General features: G+C 41.2%; 1 protein-coding gene across 1 annotated transcript; it reads left to right on the top strand.

Moving 5' to 3' along the window:
- The first annotated feature begins 187 nt into the window (after nucleotides 1-187).
- On the top strand, nucleotides 188-20,896 carry LOC104021181 (sodium/hydrogen exchanger 9B2). The gene is made up of 12 exons (XM_087735534.1): nucleotides 188-658; nucleotides 3,375-3,477; nucleotides 5,079-5,262; nucleotides 6,816-6,986; nucleotides 9,685-9,827; nucleotides 11,737-11,864; nucleotides 12,773-12,948; nucleotides 13,475-13,581; nucleotides 14,754-14,903; nucleotides 16,877-16,985; nucleotides 17,214-17,350; nucleotides 18,357-20,896. The coding sequence occupies exons 2-12, from the start codon at nucleotides 3,385-3,387 to the stop codon at nucleotides 18,594-18,596; spliced, it is 1,638 nt and encodes a 545-aa protein (XP_087591660.1). The 5' UTR covers nucleotides 188-658; nucleotides 3,375-3,384; the 3' UTR covers nucleotides 18,597-20,896.
- Nucleotides 20,897-21,526: the final 630 nt, after the last annotated feature.

Below are 21,526 nucleotides of genomic sequence, written 5' to 3'. Positions count from 1 at the left end.
TTTTTTTTTTTTTTTTATTCTGCCTGCCCCAATGCAGTTCTTCTGCATGCATCCAGAGCAGAATCATCTAGAGATCCTTACCCTTTCCTTGCACCTAACCTCCAAGCGCAGTGCTGCAGTCTGAGGACTGTGCACAGCTTCCCCCTGTCTCTTCCCACAGCCATAGGGAAAGGCAGGATAGCAAGCAGCCTTTTTATGTGTACAGGTTACAGCGAAATGGTATGGGAAGCGGCGGGCTGGCTCTGTGAGACACAAACCTGCTTCCGTCTCACCCCTGGTCCCCCTGGACGCCGTGGGCTCAGGGCTGCTCCGTTGCTCAAACCAACCTGACCCCTGTCTGGCAGCTCAGTACAGCCACCCCTCGCCGCAGTGACCTGCTCACGGTGCCAAGAGGTAGGAAGGCAGCCGGGAACCCCTTTCGGTCTTCCCAAGCTCCAGAGCGAGGGTTTTGCTGCCGGCGTAGCGAGGCTGTGGCTCTGGAGGAGGGCCGGTGGCACTGGCAGCAAGAGCGGGGGAGGCGGAGCCAGCGCCGGCACAGAGCTGCTGCTGCCTGCGGGGAGCGGATTACCGCCTCCCCGCCTCCCTGCGGCGGGACCAGCCGTGCGAGAGAGGCTGCACGGGAAGCGGTTCCCCCTCTCTGACCCCCGCTATTCCCCAGGTGAGTCTGCTGCCCCTCTGCCTCCTTGCCTCTCCATCCCCAGCGGCTGGAGGCGGCAGGAGCCGTCGGCGGGGGGGGCTGTTGGCTGCCCGCGCCGCCGGGAAGCTGCTGGGGGAGGCGGGGAAGGAGGTTGCATCAGGGTTTGCTTGCGCCTTTTTGTAGATGATGATGCGTGGTTTGGGTTGTCGTCTTTTACTTACTCGGAACGTTAGCTGCTCCGGCGGTGGTTGTGGTATTTTATTTGTATTCCTTTCTGTACCGTGCGTGCGCAGAGCAGGACGCTGACAGTCACCAGGGCAATAGAGCTAATACCATGGGCACGCACATGCTGCCCCTGTCAGTCGTCTCTTCAGCTTCCCCCTCTCTCTCTTCCTCCCTACCAATTAAAATCAAGTAAAATGAGAGGATCTAATAAAAGCCTATAATAAAAACCTTTCTTGTTTCAAAATAAGGGAAGTATATTTTGCAGGGAGGTACTGAAATAAGTCTGTTACTGGCTGGTTTCCATGGTACAGGGCTTAACCCTGTGGTATGAATTCTGCTTCATGATTTCTCAGTCCCTGATTTTGTTTGTATAGGAGATGAAGTTTAAAAAGCAAACCAAAACAAGCCCACAAAAAAGCCAAAACAAAACAAAAATAAATCCCCCAAACAAGCAAATAAAACCCACAAACCCAAAAACCCCCACCCTGGTGTGACTAAGCTGACTCCTCACTTTGGTCTCATTAATCCAACTGGCCGTTGCTTGAAAGCAGCAGTATCAAGAACGTGACAGTGTGAAGACCTGTCACAAAACAGATAAGGACAGCACATCCGCTATCAGACTCCTTGTTCGCACCTTGAAACCGGTCCTGCTAAGCAGAACATCCAAGCTCCTTGCTTAGTCAATCTTTTCTTTCCTATACACTACGGTGAACAATGCAGGCATGAGCTGAAGCTGTTGTGAAGTGGACCTGGGTTTCTCAGCAGTATTAACATATTTCGTGTCAACAGCTACATGACCCCAAGAACTGGGATGTTGCTCATGCAAAGCTGGATGGAGAGCAATATCTTTGTCCCTTACTGACGCGCACCCCTTTCAGAATCACAAAATTAAGTGCACGTACCCTGGGGAAGTGGCTGGTGACGGGAAGGAAGGAGGTGCTGGTAGGTTGCTGGTACTTTCTATTCCAGCTAGTAGACTGGCATTTGTGGCTTCCCAGCCCCAATGAAAGGACGAACAATCCTGTGAAAAAACCCAAAAGTATCACTTATTTCATTAAAAAAAAAACTTTAAGACCACAATTATTTGGTTCCACAAGTAGTAATTAAAGATATAGAAAAGTACTGGAATTTGAGTGAATCAACACTTTACATATAAAAAGGAAAGAAAGCAAAACTATTACCTTAGAACACATTGAAAGTGTTTGCCTATGGCTCTGTATTCTTCCTCTATACCTTGGCCATGTCACAAGCCTGTTCTGTATCAGAACAGATCAAACAAAACCACCCAAGTGTTACAATAGCACCTGTCTTTGTTCATGGCATCAATCATTCCCATATATCGAACATATCATTATAAACGGAAGGCTTCAGAATTGTGAGAATTGGGTCTCTGACTTGCTTCCAGCAATTTAGCAAGGAAGGAATTTCTTGGCTCAAAAGTTCTGGCTCAGCTTTGAGTGGTGTTTTATATAGCCAGAGCAATGGAAAAGACTTCAAGAAAATGCTGTTAGCACTGAAATGTAGTTGGTGGAGAATATAGGCGCACCTTTACTGTAACAGAATGCTAGCAAGCCTTGCCTTCAGATATGTGCACGCGACTCTTGCTGGCTCAGGCTTGTGAATCTACAGTAAATATTTGCACCAAACAATTCTGACACAGAGGACAGTACACTGCCATCTCTCTTGTTAGCATCTATGGGATGAGATGTGGACCAGTTAGACTGAGGACATACAATGACAGTTACCCACAAGCAACTTGGACCTTATTTCCCACTCTGAGGAGTATCTCCATGGGATATAAGCAGTAAAAAAGAGCCAAGTTTTATCAGGCTCACCTGAATACAGAGTGCAAGTTGTGCATAGTCCTGATCTTTATTCAAACAGGCATTTTCTGTTTCTCAGATATTCAGTCAATGTGTTTGCGAATAGTGATGTCTAACAGAACCATGTTCTTGAAAACTCCCCTGAAAACTAAGCTGGATCTGGTCGGGTTCAAGTTAGGGAAATAGTGTCCCCTCGCGTGTAAGCTTTAGAAACTATAGTTGTTGTTCTTAGCTTTATGAAATGGTTGCTTGCACTGCCATGCACACAGGCCCTGTGACATTTTCAGGACTAATGGTCCTGGCACGTGGTGTTGCCAGCAAATAACTTTTATCTTGTGCTGACAGGAGGCACAAACAGATATATAGATATAGAGATATAGATATTACAGCCATACCTTTAAGGAGGAAATAACAGGTTAGCACAGGTCATCGTGGCTCTAAAACTTAGATTTTTTTAATTCTATTTTTATTAGTGCTTGACTTTGTAAGCTTAATACTGTTGTTCTGTTAGTTTCTGTCTTTTGTACAGCATACGCAGGCATGCAAAAACCATTTACTTCCAAATTGGGCTGTGAGAGTTTTTTCACCTGATTTATGGGGAAGGAAACAACATCACCGAGAAGTGTTGCATCAGGAAAATAATATTGTTTGCTTCTCTCTAACTTTTCCACCTTTATTGCTTTCTTTAGGTTTGCAACAATGGTAAAGGAGGATATTGCAAATGACAATGACAATTCTGAGCCATCAGTATGTGAGAGAAATGGCATGATTCCCATGCATGAGAAAAGCGAGGTAATTAATTAGGATCTCAAAGTACGGTTTCAGTCAGAGGAACCCTCTGTTTCCTTTCCTTTTTCTTCCTACATCTGTTAAAATCCCTACATCTGAAGGGAATACAAAGAGAAATCTCCTCAGTGGGAATGTCTTACAATTCATAAATATTCAGTTTTTAAAAGTCTGTGGTATGTCGGATTGCTGGAAATCAGTTGTTGCAATTTCAGCTTGCAGTGGAAAATGCATCAGCGTAAGTTTTACAATCAGCTATGGAAGAGAATTAAATGGACTTAAGATTGCTTCTTTGCTTTCAAATTGTGCCTACCCACCCACTTGCTGAAAGTTGTTCATGCGTCTCTTCCTTTTTTAATTTAACAAAAATACCCGCCCCCCGCATTTTAAACTTCCATGTGTGTATTTCTAGTGTTGACCTCCACGGCTTTAAAAAACACTTGCAGTAAACACAAGTAAGAATAAAATTCTTAATAAAAAAGGCACTTTAGAGTAAACATATAAGATTGACTGTAAAGACAATTACCATATGGCGTGTCTTTATACACGTGGGTAGCTGGTGATCACAGGATCACAGGGCAGATAACCAAGTAACTCCACACTGAAGGCTCACAAGACTTGTGTTCCAACTGTGACTCTGAGTAAAGGATAAAAATATATATATATCTACATATATATATCTATAGAGAGAGAGATGAGACAGAAAAATAATGGGAAATGTGGAACTATTACTGGAGGAGGGCCAAACCACAGTGTAGGCAAGAATTCCATGTCCATGCTATGACAATGAGTTGACATGAAGGTGAATAATCATAGGGGAAGGTAGATGAATAACTTGTCAAAAATAAGACCCTAAAACGAAGTGAGGCATATATCCAAAAATGGTCAAAAAGTGCTTTGGCTATGCATATGGATGAGTAGATGAATCAGTATAAGAGAACAGCTTCAAGGAACCATTCTTCAAGCAAATAACTCCCAGGGTAGTATTTCTCCTTCTCTGCCTTGACTTACCAGCTTGAGCCTTCCAGCAATGGATCATGTGAGTAACGCTTGCACTGGCCAGCTCTTCTGTTTCTTTCATCTTTGTCTAATCACAAGCAGGTTTTGTTATTTTGGTTCAAGACTTTGCAACAGAAGTTATTCAGGAGCTATATTAAAGACATTGTCTCACTGGAACGACGATCATCATTAACTGTATTGTGGAATCCAGTCTGGAAGCAGAACCCTATCAAACTGTAGAAAATATTGATGAATACTTAGCTCATATACAAGACAAGCTGAACCTGGCCTGTTAATATTGTTTCTTCATCAAATATGCTGATACTGTTGCTGAACAGATGGTATTTGTATTGGGACAGGAGTCCTGTCAGTTGCAGATAAAAAGGCAAAAGTCCCGCAGTCTCTCACATGCAGTTCGTTCTTTGTGCAATGCAAAAACAAACGCATAACCAAAAATCCCAAATATACAATGCTGGACCATTCCTACAGTGATTGTGTAGTTAATGTAGTCATCTGTAGATGGCGTGGGTCTAGTGCATCACAGCTGATTTCAAGTCTTCAAATGCATACAGTGCCACTTCTGAGAGAGTCTTATTGTTTTCCTTCAGGAGGGACCAACAGTAGATGCTAAAGGTACTGATGGGAACACACAAACAGAAGAAACGGCTCTCTTGAATCATCATGCTCAGCAACCTCCAGAAGTGGCAGCAGGGTCTTCAATACCCGCAAGAACATGGAGGCAAATATTTACTTGTCCTCCTCAGGGTTTACTGGCCCGAACAGTGACAAACGGTATGTAAGAAAGACAGCGTTTAATTAAACTGAGAAATGGCAAATGAAGTACTTGTTTCTCTGGATGTGATGATATCTGTCCATTGTTCTTGCAAATAATGAAGGGAAATAGCTATGTTTTACACATCACACTTTTGTTTCAATGCTTTAGCAGAAAAAAAAAATATGAGGTGAAACAAAGATTTGAATGTACAGTTTTTGTTCTTCTATCCTCTCTTCTGTGTTTAACATGGTAGGTGTGGTTTTGCATTCAAAATTGTTTTCATCAGAAGAAAGACCTCCTAATTCTTGGTTTGATGGTTTGTTTTGGCGTGAGAGCGTTAAGATTATTATAAACACAGTGGCATTTTTGGCACGCTGGATGGCTTTTTGTTGAATTAAGGCAACAAATATAAGACTTTGCAGTGATACATTCTTTCTCAATACCCCAGGCTTGCAAAGCCAAGAATCCTAACTACAAGGCAAACTGACCCATTCTGTTTAAGATTTGCCCTGCACTGAAGGCTCACAGAAGAGAATGGCTGGCTAACCAGTTATTTCAGACTTTTCCTAACAAAAGACGCTTCCTGTGGCTTTGACTGCTTCCACAGCCTCCGTTCTCTCTCACTTGGGATTCTTAGGCTTTTCTGTTTGGAAATCTACTGGTCTTCCCTTTGCCACCCGTCAGCCTCAAATAAGATTAAGATTAATTAATAAGATTAAATCCAATCTGAAAATGCAGTACACTTTCTTATGATTATGAGAAGGGGGATTTAATAACACATTTTTTTCCTCTCCTTCAGTCTTCTGCTTTTATATCTATGCATGCCTGTTCTTGTTGGATAACTGCAGGGACAGATTTGGGAACCTGGAAAAAGCACAATATTTTCACATATTTTACAATATTTTTACATATTTTTATAATATTTTCACTTAATGTTCTCATAATATTTTTCAGGAATTTTTTTCTCCCCGTGTATTATCCCTCTTTGATTGCTGTATCAAGGGAAGTATCTGTACTACTTCAGGCTGTCCAGAGACATGACCTTCTTCAGATTTGCCCCCCCCCCCCCCCCCGGGATAACAATATATTGCACAAGCACATCCAGCCAAAAACCGATACTTAAATTCTGCTAAAAATTAGACTGGAATTGCAGTCATTAGCTCAAAGATACGCCAGGCTGTACAGCAGCAAGTTCTTACTGCAGTTCTGAAGTAGCTGAAGGAAGATAAGCAAATGCAAGATAAGGTGGTGAAAGTCTTTGCTTTAAGTTCGGGGCCTATTAAGCGCTTTCCACAGTGGCCCAAGGGCCACTCAGTACTTTTTGGTCCCCAATGATGATCCTGCTACCATTTTTTTAAAGTATCTTAGCATCTATAAAATCAGAACATCAGTTTAGGGAGTATCAAAGATTAAACACATTGTTATGATTAAACCAATTTTTAAGGTAAGCGATTTTATTTCTGAAAGTCATGGTACCTTTTTCCTTAGTAGAAAACCAAATGTGATCTAATAGCAGCCAAAGTTGTCCCTGAGAGATGATTAAAGATGAATATTTCTTGTTTTGTTCCAGTTGCAATCGTGGTCCTGGTTTGGGCTGTGGTTTGGTCCATCACTGGGACTGAGTGTCTCCCAGGTGGAAACCTGTTTGGAATTCTGTTTCTTTATTTTTTTGCTGTCATTGGAGGTAAAATTTTTGGATTCATTAAAATACGAACACTACCCCCTCTCCCTGCTCTTCTGGGTAAGATATCCTCTTCCTTCTTTTCTTCCTGCATATTTGTGTTTAAACTGTCAAGTAACACCTGCATGCTAGATATGTTTGGATTGGGAACAAACAAACTGCATCACGCGCAAAATCTGTAGCTTTTCCAAGTGAATTTTATCTGGTCCTCTCCGAGAAGGTGCAAAACCCCCCAAACTGGCTCAAGTGAAATAGCCTGTGTGTTACTGAGGCTCTCCTCTTAATTCTTTGGGGGCCAGAGAACTGTTTACCTACAGATTGAAAAGTTATTGTCCTTCAGTCACCTCTGTCACAGTTACTTAAAATTTGGTTTTAATAGCACTAAACAGGAGTCTTAATCTGGACCTCCTGTTACAGTAGAAGAATTAATTCATAAGGAAATTATTGCTGAGCTGTTTCACATGTATCTCGCACAACGAAAATGTTTTCCAAAGAAAATAGGAATTCCCTATTACTGGTAATCCAAAGCAATTTCCTTCTTCTCCTACCTTCATCTCAAGATAACTGAAAGCTGAGAAAATAAATTCACCACAAGGAATAATTCTTCTGAAGAGAGTTATTTTCAATCAATCATAACATTGTTTTTCATATCAACATCTTATTTTATTTTACACAAAAATGCAGAATAGAAATGGGAGATGAAAATGACATTAATTTTGACATCATCAGAACCTTTTCAGACTTCTTTCCTAGAGGAAGTTTTGGTTAGATCAGTACAATATCGTGACGTCAACAAAAGTGAAAAACGAAGCTCCAGGTTCTTCTCGCCAGCTGTATACTGCCCCCTTACTGTGCTTCGTGCAGAAATGAGTAAAGCTGTTGACAGACAGTAAAACTTCATGGCAGAGTGGGCTACAAATACCTGCCTGTAGTGCACAGATGGGATTTTGTAACCTGCATAGCTGGTGCTGTGCCTCACACAGCAGCGCTACTTACAGAAGGGATGGATAGCTTCACGTACAGCTCTGTCCAGGCAGCATGCGCGTTCGTGCGCTGCTTAGTTTCACGAGCAAAAAAAAATTCAAATGAGAGGGAGGGAAGTTTTGCATATAGCTTGCATGCCTGCAATAATATGAACACAGAATGTAACACACAGGGAGTCTGCCCTTTCTAACTAAACACCCCCCTTTTGAAATAGAAAAAAAGTTTCTGACCATTTGGATTCTGCTTTTTTTAATTACATCTGTATGTAAAAGCTATGAGTTGAGCATGAAACTGCTTGTCAGACAGGTAATACTGAACAACAGAAACTTAAGCATGACAGCACACGTCTGTAGAGTTGCTTAGGACAGAGTTCATTGTTCAGATCCCCAGTCTTTGTGGAAAATTGGAGAAATCGGTGAGTCAGAAGAAGAGATGGACAATGTCTTTGAATATTCTTTTTTACACTAAAAATACAAATCTTGTATTCTTACATGCCTTTAATCCACTTGTGCTAGGTGCAGTTGAGTGTAATGTGGCTGGCTGAGCACTTAAGCACCTTATAGTGAGCCTCTGTCTGAGGAAAAAAGGAGTGAAATTGCTACTCAAACAGTCACATAGTATATTTTAGGTATACATTGCAGAGAGATTTCTGCAGCAGGCAACACGGAGCAGAACAGTGAAGATATCCTTTGAGGTGGAGTTTTTTGCTTTAAGTAGATTTCTAGATTGGGGTAGCTCTGCTGACTTGGACCTCAAGTAAACATTGCAAAGAGCATATGATTATTATGCTAGCCTGATATAATTGTCATGAGGTACTGCAGATTAATTATGCCAGTTTTTTTTCCGGGAGGTGGTGGGAAGAACGGTGACCGAAAGTAGCATGTTCCAGAACAAATCAAATCCACAGCCAAGGCTCACGCCAAGCTGGGACCAACCCAAGCATAGTGTTTGTTTACTTTTTGTCTTTTTTGGTTTCCTGTTTCTTAACATGGCTAATATAAAATTATGCCACCAAAATGTATCTTTGCATCATCAGGACCTACAATGAATCTCTGCAGATCTATATTTAAAGTCACCCTTTCCTGTACTTTTCTGTATCCTTCCAGAACTACAGTTCTGATAGCTTTGCAGGAAATCTCTGATTAGACAGTTTTGCTAATATTTGCAAAAGGTTGGATCTTGCAAGTAGCTCAAATAGAGGACAAGAGCAAGTTCCTGACTTTTTCCCCCCCTTTTTTTTTTCCTCTCTTTGTATGAGTCATATTGCCAGAGCATTTTAAGATGTCTAAGTTAGTCCATGATTAGCTGTTTTAGATTATATTTCCCAATGAACTCAGCATTATGGTTCCTGTCATACCTGCATTTCTTACACCTAAGAGGATTTTTAACAATTTCCAACTTCTGAGATAAATACGCAATATTAGACGATCTTCCTCTTTCCATGTTAAAACAAGCTAACAAGAAAAATATCTTTAAGGATGCAGAGGTGTCTTTGCTTATGGTAAGCGTGACCTGCGCCTGGTGAACAAAGATGAATTCTGTTGACTCGCACTAAAGCTACGTGTTCTTAGGCCACTTTCATTGCTTTAAACAGGTCTCTCTCTTTCCATGACTCAGTCCCCATCATTAAAGCATGGCTAATAATTCAGAACATGAACTGTTTCTTTTTCTCTCATAAATACATAATATGATGTCTATTTTTAAGAACTCTATGCAAGCTTTTAGTGCAATAAAAGCAAATCATTTGACAGGAGCTTATTTGCTTTCATTTAAGGGATGCTACTTGCTGGTTTCATAATCCGAAATACCCCGTTCGTTAGTGACATCGTCCAGATAAACCTACGCTGGTCTGTAGCACTGAGGAATATCGCTCTTTCCATTATCTTGACCCGAGCAGGACTCGGCCTGGATCCAAAGGTATGGCACCAGGCATTTGTGTGAGGCAAAGTATACAACAGCCCTCAAAAAAACCTGAATAATCTGTTCTGTTAAAAATATTGAACTGTTCGGTCTTGGAAGAGCTGCAAATTAGAGCATTACAGAAAGTATAGTTTCTATTGCATAATCATATGTTAATATTAGCAGTTGGATTTGTAGAGTAGGCAAGCAATCCAAAAAATACCTGAAGAAAACTGATTTTATGACTATTTTCCCTCTTGCCTTAAAGAAATTTCCTGAATTTTGAGCAGAGCATTTTGAGCTCCATCATGGTCTGTCAGGGAGAGTTCACGCCCCCTGACAAACTCCTTGTCAGTTTACACTGACAAACTAAAACAAGTAATGGAAGGGATCCCCAGTCCTTGAAAGAATGTTGTGTTGACACCAATCAAAAAAAAAAACCCAACCAACCAAAAATCCAAACCTGTGTGTCATTTTTACTTTTTTCTTTTCTTTTTTTTTTTTTTGAATCATTGCCATTTTAATGCAAATATATTAATTGCAAAGATGAGTCCTGCTGCACCACAGAAACAATGCTTCATATCACAATAAAGCCCATAACACTTCTGTGAACAAAAAAATAGTCTTCCTCCACACACTATGAAATGTCATGTTCCATAAATTAATGAATGCAAGGCTTTGCTTGATCAAAATCAGCTGGCTGAAATAAAGCTGTACCATATTGGCCCCTATCTATTTAAGGGGCCACTTAAAGTCTATATAAAACTTAGGTCAAGTATAGCTAGTTCAGAACAACTAAACTGATTTTTCTTAACCAAGATGAAAACTAGGGAGTTAGTTGCCAATGCTTCAAATATTTAGGAAAACAGGGGTTTGTCATTCTTGAAAAATGCCTGGTTTCTTAGATTACTATCATCCATTTTTCCAAGGCATTGAAGCTTGTATGAACACGGACTGTGTGGTGTTACACACAGCTTGGATGCCCAGTTCTGTGAGATTGCTTTTCTTTCTATTCCGTGACGACTTTTTTTGCCTTCATTTTTGACTCGTTTTTCTCCCATACAGCAATTGAAACTGTCATTTGGACTCTGTATGTAGCAATGCTTTGATGCAGTTACAATTGTTCCTCATGCAATTGAAGCTGTGAAGACAAAGATGTCAGTTGCTCTGCTGATTCTCAGCCCTAATTATGCTGGGATAAACTGCCCTGGTACAAAGTGCAACTCATTGATTTATTTATTGTTTTTTTCCCATGTCAAAATCAGCGACCTGTCCTAGCAGAGTCGTGTTTGTGACTAATTATTAAAGGCAGCTGTTACAAGTAAACACTCTGTTTTAGAGAAGCTTTTGAATAGAAGTTGCTGAGCCAAATGGAACTTAATCTGCTCTGGGTATCAAGTGAGAGACAGCTGAAAGAGATGCTTGGCTCCTTGCACCAAGTTTATGTAGTTCTACAACTTTTCATGATTCGTTCATGGATTTTGGGATAATTTTTTGGGGGTGCTCATGCAACGTGTGGGATTATAGCAAAATCTTTTGTGGATGGAGCAAGTGGCCTCAAGTAACTGTGGGTAAGTCAGCTGTGTTGAGGGTGCATTTTTCAAATGGATCCCAGCTAGTCCAGCCTCTCACATTTAGTTTGCTCTACACAAGAAGCCAAACAGAATTCTCTGCCGCTTCTTCCTGTGACGTGCAGGAACCTTGTCGAAGCTAGATTCAGTGGGTTTCACTGCCACACTTGGAATTTTATATCCAAATCCAGTTGTGCTTGAGTCTATCTCTGGCTTAGACCACGTAAAGCTGTCACATCCTGTACTGCAGCTCAGAGGGGATTCTTTTAATAAACCATATCAGATCATAAATGTATTTCCTCTCTATAAAACCAAGAGCACCGATACTAATGTCTGAATGTGCTTTTATATTGCAGGCTCTTAAGAAACTCAAAGCAGTCTGTTTACGGCTTTCTTTCGGACCATGCATCTCAGAAACATGCACAGCTGCTGTTCTTGCCTACTCGTTCATGCATTTGCCATGGCAATGGGGATTTATATTAGGGTAACGTACTCTCTTTTCTCCTGTATGACAAAGGTGCCTGTTTTCATGCTACAGTTAAATGATCCAAGTGCAGTTAGTTCTCTGCGCCAAGCAGAGACCTCAGTTTAATGCCAGTTAGGAAGCTGTGCATAGCCCCGCTGGTTGTTTGCTTACCATTCATGTCTGGCTCTGTGGCTAATTTAAAGGTCACATTTCCAAGCTGTGGAGGAGTACTTGCATCATTGCTCTTCTGTGTTTGTGATGTGGTCACTTGAAGAAGAAACAAGGATGGTGCAGTCCCTAAGTCTTTAACCACAACACAGGGGGCTTTTAGGGACAGAAAATGATACTGCAGTTTGGAGAATCTTCATGCTGGAATTCAGAATTTCCCTGAAGAGAGACGCACATACAACAGCCTTCCTGTCACAAGTCAAGAATAAGGATATGGCATGTTATATTCTGGAGTGATATCCTTGAAGAGAAAACCTTTTCCATCTAGTTCTATCTAAATTGGGGGACTTGGTCTGGACCCATATACTGGAGCAAAATGGATGAACTTCTCCTCCTCTGCCATGCACTGATTTTTATGAGAAGCGACTGGGCTACTGAGTCATAAGCATGTCTAGACCAGGTTCCTAAATTGGACAATCAAGGCATATATCACGGAGCATAACTGGCCTGCAGCATAGACTCAAGTCTTAGTCTGTGGAGCCCTTTACTTTTAATACGATTGAGTTGGGCAGGAAGTAAAAGCTGATTGCAAGTCTGCATAGAAATATCCCTGTTTGTTCTTAGCAGGGAAAAGTAAGGAGAATACCTCATGTAAAGGTCTGTTTATTTATACTTGAAAAGAATGGGGGTCAGAACGTTTTGAAGTTTTTTAGTTCAGTGCTGCCTTTTTAAGAGAGGCTGAACCCCTGTGTTTTCAGTTTTGTTCTAGGTGCAGTCTCCCCTGCTGTGGTGGTTCCCTCAATGCTGATTTTACAAGCTGGGGGATATGGGGTGGAGAAAGGCGTCCCAACTTTGCTAATGGCAGCTGGCAGCATTGATGACATTCTGGCTATTACAGGCTTCAACACTTGCCTTGGGATGGCTTTCTCTTCTGGTATGCTGGTTAATCTGTATGTGGTGAAATCCAGAACAAACAGTGATATTTTGAGGAATGTGTGCTCTGTTATGACTGACTGGTTTGTAACTTAATGCCAGCTCCTTATAAAGTTCATGTATGGACTTGAATATTGAGAGGGAAATCACCCATGATCAAAAGTCTCGGTGTAACATTGTCTGCCCTGAGTTGTGGGTCACATCAGCTTTCAGAGAACATTTTTCCCTGTCTGCTCCCTCAGCTGCCAAGTCTGGTCCCTGCATGCCCAATGTAAGTGCTTTCAAATTTCCATGGGTTTGGCAATGTTCTCGCAATGGCTCTTTCTCTGGCTTCTCTGGCACACTTTCTTGGCATGAGCTTGCACTATCCAGTTGTTTCAGGGTCATAGGTTCCTCCTGAACCCCTTTACCCCCAAGTAATTTAAAGCAGGCACTGTCCTGGAATCGCCCTTATAGGTCTACAGGGTGGTTTGTGCGTGAAGGGTCTGTGTATGGCTTACTGAACCTGTTTTTCTTTTGCCAAATAGGTTCTACCCTGTACAATGTGCTCCGTGGAGTGCTGGAGGTTGCTGTTGGCACAGCAGCTGGGGGGATTCTGGGAATGTTTGTTCGGTATTTCCCAAGCCACGATCAGGTAAAAACTCAGTAAAAAAACCTTTTTATAAAATAGAGGTTCTTTGCTAAGGGATGATATTCCTAAGTTATTAATTTCTAAGCATCATGTGAAGCTGCTTTTGGGGAAAGCTGTGTACAGTGCTAATAGCTTCCAGGTTGCAAAGCCTATCAAGTGAGGATGTGTTTTATAGGTAATTACTTGTTTACTGCAACAGTAACAACGTATGATGTCATAGTCCTTCCTGATGCAGAGTTTGGAACCCAGCTCACCATCCTGCTCTCATTGAAGGCGATGCAAATGTCCACACGTAAAGGAGAAAGGGTCTGATACCTGTTTCAGGCAGTAAAATATTCATCAATTAGATCGATGTGTGACGCATTTACTTCTATAAGATGTTTCCAGTAGGCCTAAGATTAAAAAAAAGTAAAGCGGACAGATTGTGGGCTTTAAGTGATCGGGCATATCATTAGTGCTAATTCGAATGTGTTACTTTCAATAAAAATTAAACTTCTAGAAAGTGGTAGATGAATTTACTATCAAGGGGCAATTAAGTGAACAGAAAATTGTGGAAGAAAGTAGATATGTTCTGGACTACTAAAGGCAATTTGCAAAGTATCTATTGCCCTCGATGGGATGAAATTTTTCTCTTATTAAACAACGTAAGAAGTGTGGTACAGGAGCCAAAGAGATAAATAGAAATGGGGAACAATGGCAGAGAGAGAACTGTCTGCTGTGAGATCAAATAAGACTAGACTGTCCCTGTCGAAAGTTTGTATGACTTCTCTTTAAGAACATCTAGTGGCAAGGATTTCACTTCTCCTTGGATAAACTGTTCCAGTACTTGACTGTACAGGTAGAAAATCCTGTTATCACAGAGTTGAAGCAGGGCTGTTAAAATAGAGCATCATGTTCCTTGTGATACAAAAAGCCTTTTGACAATAAGATTTTGGATGGGCAGAGGAAAGAAAATATTAAATTTCCAAGATTTTAATTTCTTAGGAATTAATGTCCAAAAAAACCCTCAACTGAACCGAATAGTTCAAGTCTTACTTGGAAGCTTTGATTCTTTCACAATGGTTAAGGGTAATTGTTATTTTCAAATTGCGATTTTCAAAAGTAACAAAAGTAACCTTCTTCTTCCATTTCTAAAAGAAATTTACTTTTTTGTTTGTCTCTTTCCTTGGCTGCAGGCATCTCTGGCGTGGAAGAGGACATATTTTGTACTTGGGCTGTCCATGTTTGCCGTTTTTGGCAGCATCTACTTTGGCTTCCCTGGATCAGGAGGGCTCTGCACATTAGTCTTAGCTTTTGTTGCAGGTGTGGGATGGTCTGATGAAAAGGTAAATGTTTATATAAAGAAGCATACCATACCAAAACTCCTTTGAATGTACAGCTTGACAGGAGTTTGAATTTCTGTCAGGAGTGGTAATGGTGCATTTATGAAGCTTTAGGTGCTTGACTGGGAATCCAAAGCTTTATGTTCCAGCTCTGTGAGTGTCTGTAACCTTACACAGTTACTTTATGGTAAGATTTACAAACAGGTGTCCAAAATACAGTTGTGCAAATGGCCTGAATGCCCTGAGGTTTTGTTCCCTGTGGTTTTGAGGGGTGAAATGGAAAACAGTAATTAACCATTGTCTCTCATCTTTCCCAAATCCCAGCCAGTGTATTGTGGATAAATTAGAGAGCAGGGTGCCCACAATAAATGGTGATATAAGGCTATATAAAAACCATACAAAAGACTGCTTTTTAGTCACTTTCTCTTAACTGCTAAGCCTGGTTCCTCTTACTGTCGCTGCCCCACTGCATTTCTGTACCTTGGGATGTCTCACTGCCTCTTTTGAACAACAAAACAGAAACCATGGTTTCTATTTAAGTATTACATTGTTGTCCAATTTTAAAAGAAGAAAAACTCATCTTGGGACTTAACTACTCAAGGACATTACAACTGATAAAGCTCTCTATTGAAAAGCTGTTAAACCATTTCAGAAGGGAGGACCTTAAAAGAGTATACGCAGTCTATAAATGCTTCGCTTCAATTCTTTTGATCAGTGAATGAAGCTTCTTGGCCTTAAGGATGTTGATTTCAAACGCCTTAGCTCTCTTTTATCAGATACAAAGATGTCTGCATACTGTATACTCAATAAATTACCAAGGTGTTTCTGCTGAGCCTCTCAAAGGCCACTGCTACTGTCCCTGGTGGAAGTCACTTGGCAAATACTGTCCACAGAGAACAAGGAACATTGTACCTATTGCTGGAACAGTTAAATGGGCAGTAAACAGACTGATATAATGCAAACATCTGTAAAGAGGATTATTTTTTTTTTTCCAAAAAAGACAAGGGTGAGATAACAGGGAGAAATGAGACAAATAAAGAAAAATGTGTAGAGGTCTGTATATTTTCACCTAGTTCTCTTTAAGATTACAGAAGTTTTGTATTGCAGTCATCTACCATTCCATTGACTGAAGAGCAAGAGGTGTCGCAGGATCAGTCCCAGAGAGAATACCAAGGACAGGACATGTCTAGGCCCTGGATTGATTATTAAGTGACAGAGCACTGCACTTTTATTTTACACACACACCAGCCTGAAGGTTCATTTGCTATTGGGGAACTCAATTAAAAAAGAAGTGCTATTAGATATGCTACGTGTACCTCTTCACGTAAGTGGAAGATTCCTGTTTATCCTGGCAGCAGTTGTTTTAGGAAAATTGTTCGGTGTAAACAGAAAGAGATAAGATGGCTTTGCCCTTATACAGTACATCGCACTGGAAAGTTCAACACTTTTTGCAAGTATGGGATTTCAGACTTGCTCAGTCTAACTCTGCTCCTGCCCACATGGAGACAAGCCTCTGAGTGCAGTACAAGTGGAGTTAGGTCATGACTGAAACAAAACTTTGAGGGTCTGACTCTGCTCAGATACAAATGGAAGAACATATTTAAGCATGTAGTTCCCAAAGGCTCAGAAACTTCATGGCAAAACTGTTCAAATTACATCTTCCTAAACATTGAAAATCAACTATGCTTTATTTTCCTCCTCTTGTCTGCAAATTGCTCTGTTACTGTTCAAACATCAGTGATTTTTATTTCTCTTCTTGAGATAGCAAGTATTTATTTACTAGCAGAGCTAGACACAATCTGACCTTCAAAAGGTGTGCAACTGATTTTGAATCTTTTAGTATTAGGACAAAGAAGGAGGAGCAATTCTGGACAATCTTTATGATACATTTTCAGTTTGTCCTTTGATTAATTAAATGTTGTGTCAACTTGGCCATATTTTTGTGAATCTACAAATTATTTTTGTTTTGATTGCAGAGGGAAGTAGAAAAAATTGTTGCAGTTGCATGGAATATCTTTCAACCTTTTCTTTTTGGTTTAATTGGAGCAGAAGTATCTGTTACATCTCTTAGGCCTGAAACTGTTGGTAAGATCGTTCACTAATTATCCAGCTTTCATTACTAGCTTCCAAAGAATCTCTATGAGGAAATCTAAAGCAAAGCAGACTACAGCTGACACCCTCCCCCCCCAAAAAAAAAATCACACCACCCCCACCAAAAAAAACAACCGTATTGTGAAGCTACAGTTTTAGGAGGCTTACTCCCCTCAGGCACCTATGCACAAAAGTACTGAGAAGTGTTTGTCTTTGTTTCAGGGCTCTGCGTTGCTACAATAGGCATTGCCCTAGTTGTGCGAATCATAGCAACGTTCCTGATGGTGTGTTTTGCTGGGTTTAATTTCAAGGAGAAAGTATTCGTCTCACTGGCGTGGATTCCCAAAGCCACTGTCCAGGTAAACAGTCCAACATCACTTTCATTCCAGGCTAAATCTACTGTCCTTAGCAAAGCTCCTCGTAACTAGCACAGCAGTAAACAGGGAGAGGATCAGGCTCAATAACAGCAGAGTGTAGTATATGGACCGTTCGTATTCTAAACAGCCCTAAGTCTGCTTGAAAAGTGCATGGAGAGCTTTCTGTGTAAAGCTGTATCGCTTGCACCCTGGGTTGTGCTCTTAATAATGACAGAGAATTGTACATATATCATAGGAAGTTTAACTATTTCTCAGCTATTGTGGGTTATTGCGCCTTTACATACAGATTCTGAGAATTCTCAAAACAAAGGTAAAATGGTTCCCTCTTACACCACATGAAGTGTCTACAGGGACAGTAACACCAGAGGTTCAGAATGGGTTTTCAGTTTGTGGTCGTTTTAGTAAGGGGTAGTCTGACAGCCATGTTGCTAGAGAAGCCGCAGGCTGGCTGCATTCCTGCTCCTTTATTTCAGTGATCATTTAGTCTTAGACTTAATCATTTAAGTCATTTAGACTTTGCCTCAATAGCATGATTACTTGCAACCAATAGCTAAGAATCAGAACAGGCAAGGATTATTGCAAGATTTGTGAACTAAATTTTCAGAAGCTGCTACTAGTTGACTGTTTTCAGGACACATTCTCAAGGTGTGGTGTTTCAACAGCTGCAATATGCAATATACCGGCCCATTTCATTAATCATGCATTCTCCAAAAATGTGGATAAAATGGCAGTTAAGCAATGTTCTTCACGGAGGGAACCACCCAGACGAATTCATGAGCTTAGGAAATTTGAAGTGTAGCCAAGTGAAAATTGTTCTTGTAGGTGTAATATAACATTTACTTTTCTATGTACTGCCTAGAAACAAATGGGTTGAAGGTACTAAAGATGTCAAATTTATGTTAAATGTTGACTGATGATTAGTCCCTTTTTTCCTCTTTCAGTGCTAAAGGTTACTTGATCCATCTCAGCAATGCTTTCTTTCCTGCAGGCTGCAATAGGTTCCCTTGCCCTGGATACAGCAAGAAGTCATCAGGATGAACAACTGGAAAAGTATGGAATGGATGTACTGACAGTAGCTTTCTTGGCTATCTTGATCACTGCTCCAATTGGAGCCCTGGGTATTGGCTTGGCAGGGCCCAGACTTTTGCAGAAGGCTCAGACAAATAGCAAGGAAGACGAGGAAGGTGCTGAGGTTGGAGAAGCCGCAGAGGCCTGTGAACCTTCGTAAGAGACGACTACAGGAATATGGTCCTTCAGCTCTTACACCTCTGTTGAGTAAACACAGCGTGTCTGTAATCCTTCTGGAGGAAACCAAAACAAGTATCAATCAGTTATGTCTGCTATTTTAAAAGCAGCCCTGGTGGAGTTTTATAAAATATTTTTATGTGTTGATGGTGCCTTCAGAGATTAAACAGCTGAACATACAGTGAATAGGCTGGCCAGGCAGTGAGTCACTGAGAAGTTAGCAGTCAACAGTTACTTGAAATGTGTGGGTGTGAGGCCAGGGAGAGGATCAGAATTGTTCAGGCATGGAGTGGAGTCACGAGGTGGAATATATTCACAGAAGAAAATGGAGGCTAATGTGAATAACTTCTTGATGGTGGAAACTGGGCTGTGAGATGACAAGTTCAGCAGCTCAAAGAATGCAACTGCTGAATTAGAGACTGCTGACACGCAGTGAATGAGTCCCGCCACAGGTTGGTGATTCCCTCTCCTTCCTCATTCAGGTTCCAAGACTTGCCTTTTCCTATTGCTGTTTTTCCTCACAGCTCATGCACTCCTTTGTGCCTTCAAGGGACTATCAGCTTTGGTCATAGCAAGAAACAGCAAGTGGTACTTATGTGCTGAAAGAGACAGTTGGGTCCATCAGGGACTGTGGTAATACAGGTGGTGCTGGTAGAAAAAAGGACTGAGCTTGAAAATGGGATGAGGGTTGTGGGGAGGCTATAAGGACTGGGAAAGGGTTGTATGGGATTGGGATGGCTGCTTCTTCACACAACATGGTGTCAAGGGAGGGAAAGCCAGCTTTTCAGCCACCGAGAGTGGCTATGTTCTGGTGCTGGCTGCTGCAGGACGGAGGGGAGAGCTCCTCTCGGGTGGGGTTTGCTGACAGGGCAAGGCCAAGGTGGCAATGAGTTGTCCCTTTCTTCCTCAGTTCCTTTTGGGGAACTCGGCAATAGCAGCAGACCTCTCCTCAAATCAAGATTCATGGGTCAGCCAGAATCTCCTTTCCTTTGTCCTAAGTTAATACTCATCTGACGGAGAAAACGCCATGATGAGGTCCTTCTTACATCTGCATCTGGATAACTGCAGCAAAGAAAACCAAGTATTTTCTAAAAATATAGCCGGGTAGTGCTCATTTTTCCAAGAGGTGTCTGGCTGGATTGACTGTGGAGAGGGGAGGCCTCTCAGATTTGCCAGGGCATTTTTTACCTCTGATTGACGCAGAAAAAAACTAATAGACTTTAAATGAACAGCCTTGAAAATGCAGTGCTGAGAGGGATAGTACAAAGTGAAAGGAGCCTCACCTACCTTCAGAAAGGCTGCTGTGTGAAGGCAGGTGTCATGACGAAGCAGCGTTCAGGACACAGCGCTAGCACCCTCAGCACATACCCACGGGTCCTGTGGGTCTTTCCAGAAACACAAGTTGTGTGCGGCTGTGGATCATGGTAATGACTGGCAACACTCGTGTCGAATATCTTGCCAAAACATTTCACCAGGGGGAGCAAAAAGCTCAAATGTGGTTTTCTTCATTTTATTTAATATCGATGCCTCCTGCACAGTCAGTTGCAATAAGCTCACATTTGATTTTCCCATTCCCGGAAGACTTTCCTTTCTCTTCTCCTTGACTGTCCTAAAGCCAGGAGTAAACCTCCTCTGTTGATCAAAATCCTTCTCTTGCCTTTAGCTTTGGTATCAGTTAGGGTTTAGTATCGACCTGTTACAGATACCAGCAAATCTTTATTACTCTGCTCTGTTTTGTACAACTAGCTCCGAGTAGGTCATTCCCAGCTCCATTCTGAGGCATGGAGTCAGTACAGCACCCCTCAGAAACTGGAAGTTTTATTTTGTTATTTTTTAGTAAGGATGTTAGATCGTGCCTATAGTCAAGGTGGACAATGCCTCCTTGCAGATTTCTACACTACAGTTCACTAAACTCGTTTTACAGGATACTCTATAGAATATATTTGATGTGTCCAAATATTCTTGGCATTAGTAAGAATTAATTCTATTTTATCTTTTATACTTCTAATATGCAACACAAAAATGTACAAAAATACTTTTAAAAGAAAACTGTCTGAAACTGTATTATTTGCAGATTGTCCACGTATGCCTCTGTATACAGATTAATTACAGCTCAGTATGTGTGCCTTTGTATGTGCCGCCTTCTCCAAGCCAAAAAGAAAGTTCCTGAGAAATATTTAAGGTTCATAGCCTGCAATTCCAGCATAGTGATAAAAATACCAGGCAATTCTTTGGTAAGTTTTCCCCAAACAGTTGTCAAGTACATTGACGTTTTTCTTACTATACACACTGCTGTTCTCTCCGCGTCCTCAGGGAACGTACAATCTTTAGTTCAGTTCATGTTTGTTCCCTGCCCAGAAAGGAAGATGCTTTCAAACTGCATGCTGATGAATGGTTAGGGTGCTGTACTTGGTGGTTATTGTCTCAGCCATTGACTGCTGTGCCTGTTCTGCCTCCTTTGCATGGGTAATGGAGGCACTCTGTTACTTAAATAGGGGTAGTTTTAATAGGAGCTTATTGTGTTTGGCAATTGTAATGTCTGTAAACCTAATTGGTAAGATGAGGGAATATGGTGTTCGGTTCATCAGTAACTGTCTATAAAATAATTCTACTTGAGTAAAACTTACAGGAGTAGAAGTTTTATATAGTTCATTTTTTTCATAAAGTTTTATAAAAAGTAAAAGTCTTCCTGTGAGCGGGATCGCTATGCCAAATTTGGAGTCGGTTCAATAACAGAAGTGTGCCGTGTAAGAATTATAGCCTTGTAAATTTGAACACAACCTTAAGTATGATGCAAGCAAACCTCTGACAGACAGCCCTTGTTCATGATAGCCTCTCATGCTTGCTCACCATCATAACAGTATCTCATAAATTGGATTTATCATGTTCCCTTCACCTCAGTGCACTCTCAAT

The sequence above is a fragment of the Nipponia nippon genome, unplaced genomic scaffold, assembly GCF_047370975.1.
Source record: "Nipponia nippon isolate SJK-2023a ecotype South Korea unplaced genomic scaffold, ASM4737097v1 scaffold_6, whole genome shotgun sequence".
NCBI classification, from domain to species: Eukaryota; Metazoa; Chordata; class Aves; order Pelecaniformes; family Threskiornithidae; genus Nipponia; species Nipponia nippon.
Note: the sequence above shows the minus strand (reverse complement) of the source record. Positions and strands in the feature narration are given on the sequence as shown.

Coding starts and splice junctions, on each gene's coding strand:
- LOC104021181 (XM_087735534.1), top strand. CDS start 3,385: ATGGTAAAGGAGGATATTGCAAATGACAATGACAATTCTGAGCCATCA. Junction 6,987..9,684: donor CCCTCTCCCTGCTCTTCTGG/GTAAGATATCCT, acceptor CTTTCATTTAAG/GGATGCTACTTGCTGGTTTC. Junction 17,351..18,356: donor TTCCCAAAGCCACTGTCCAG/GTAAACAGTCCA, acceptor TCTTTCCTGCAG/GCTGCAATAGGTTCCCTTGC.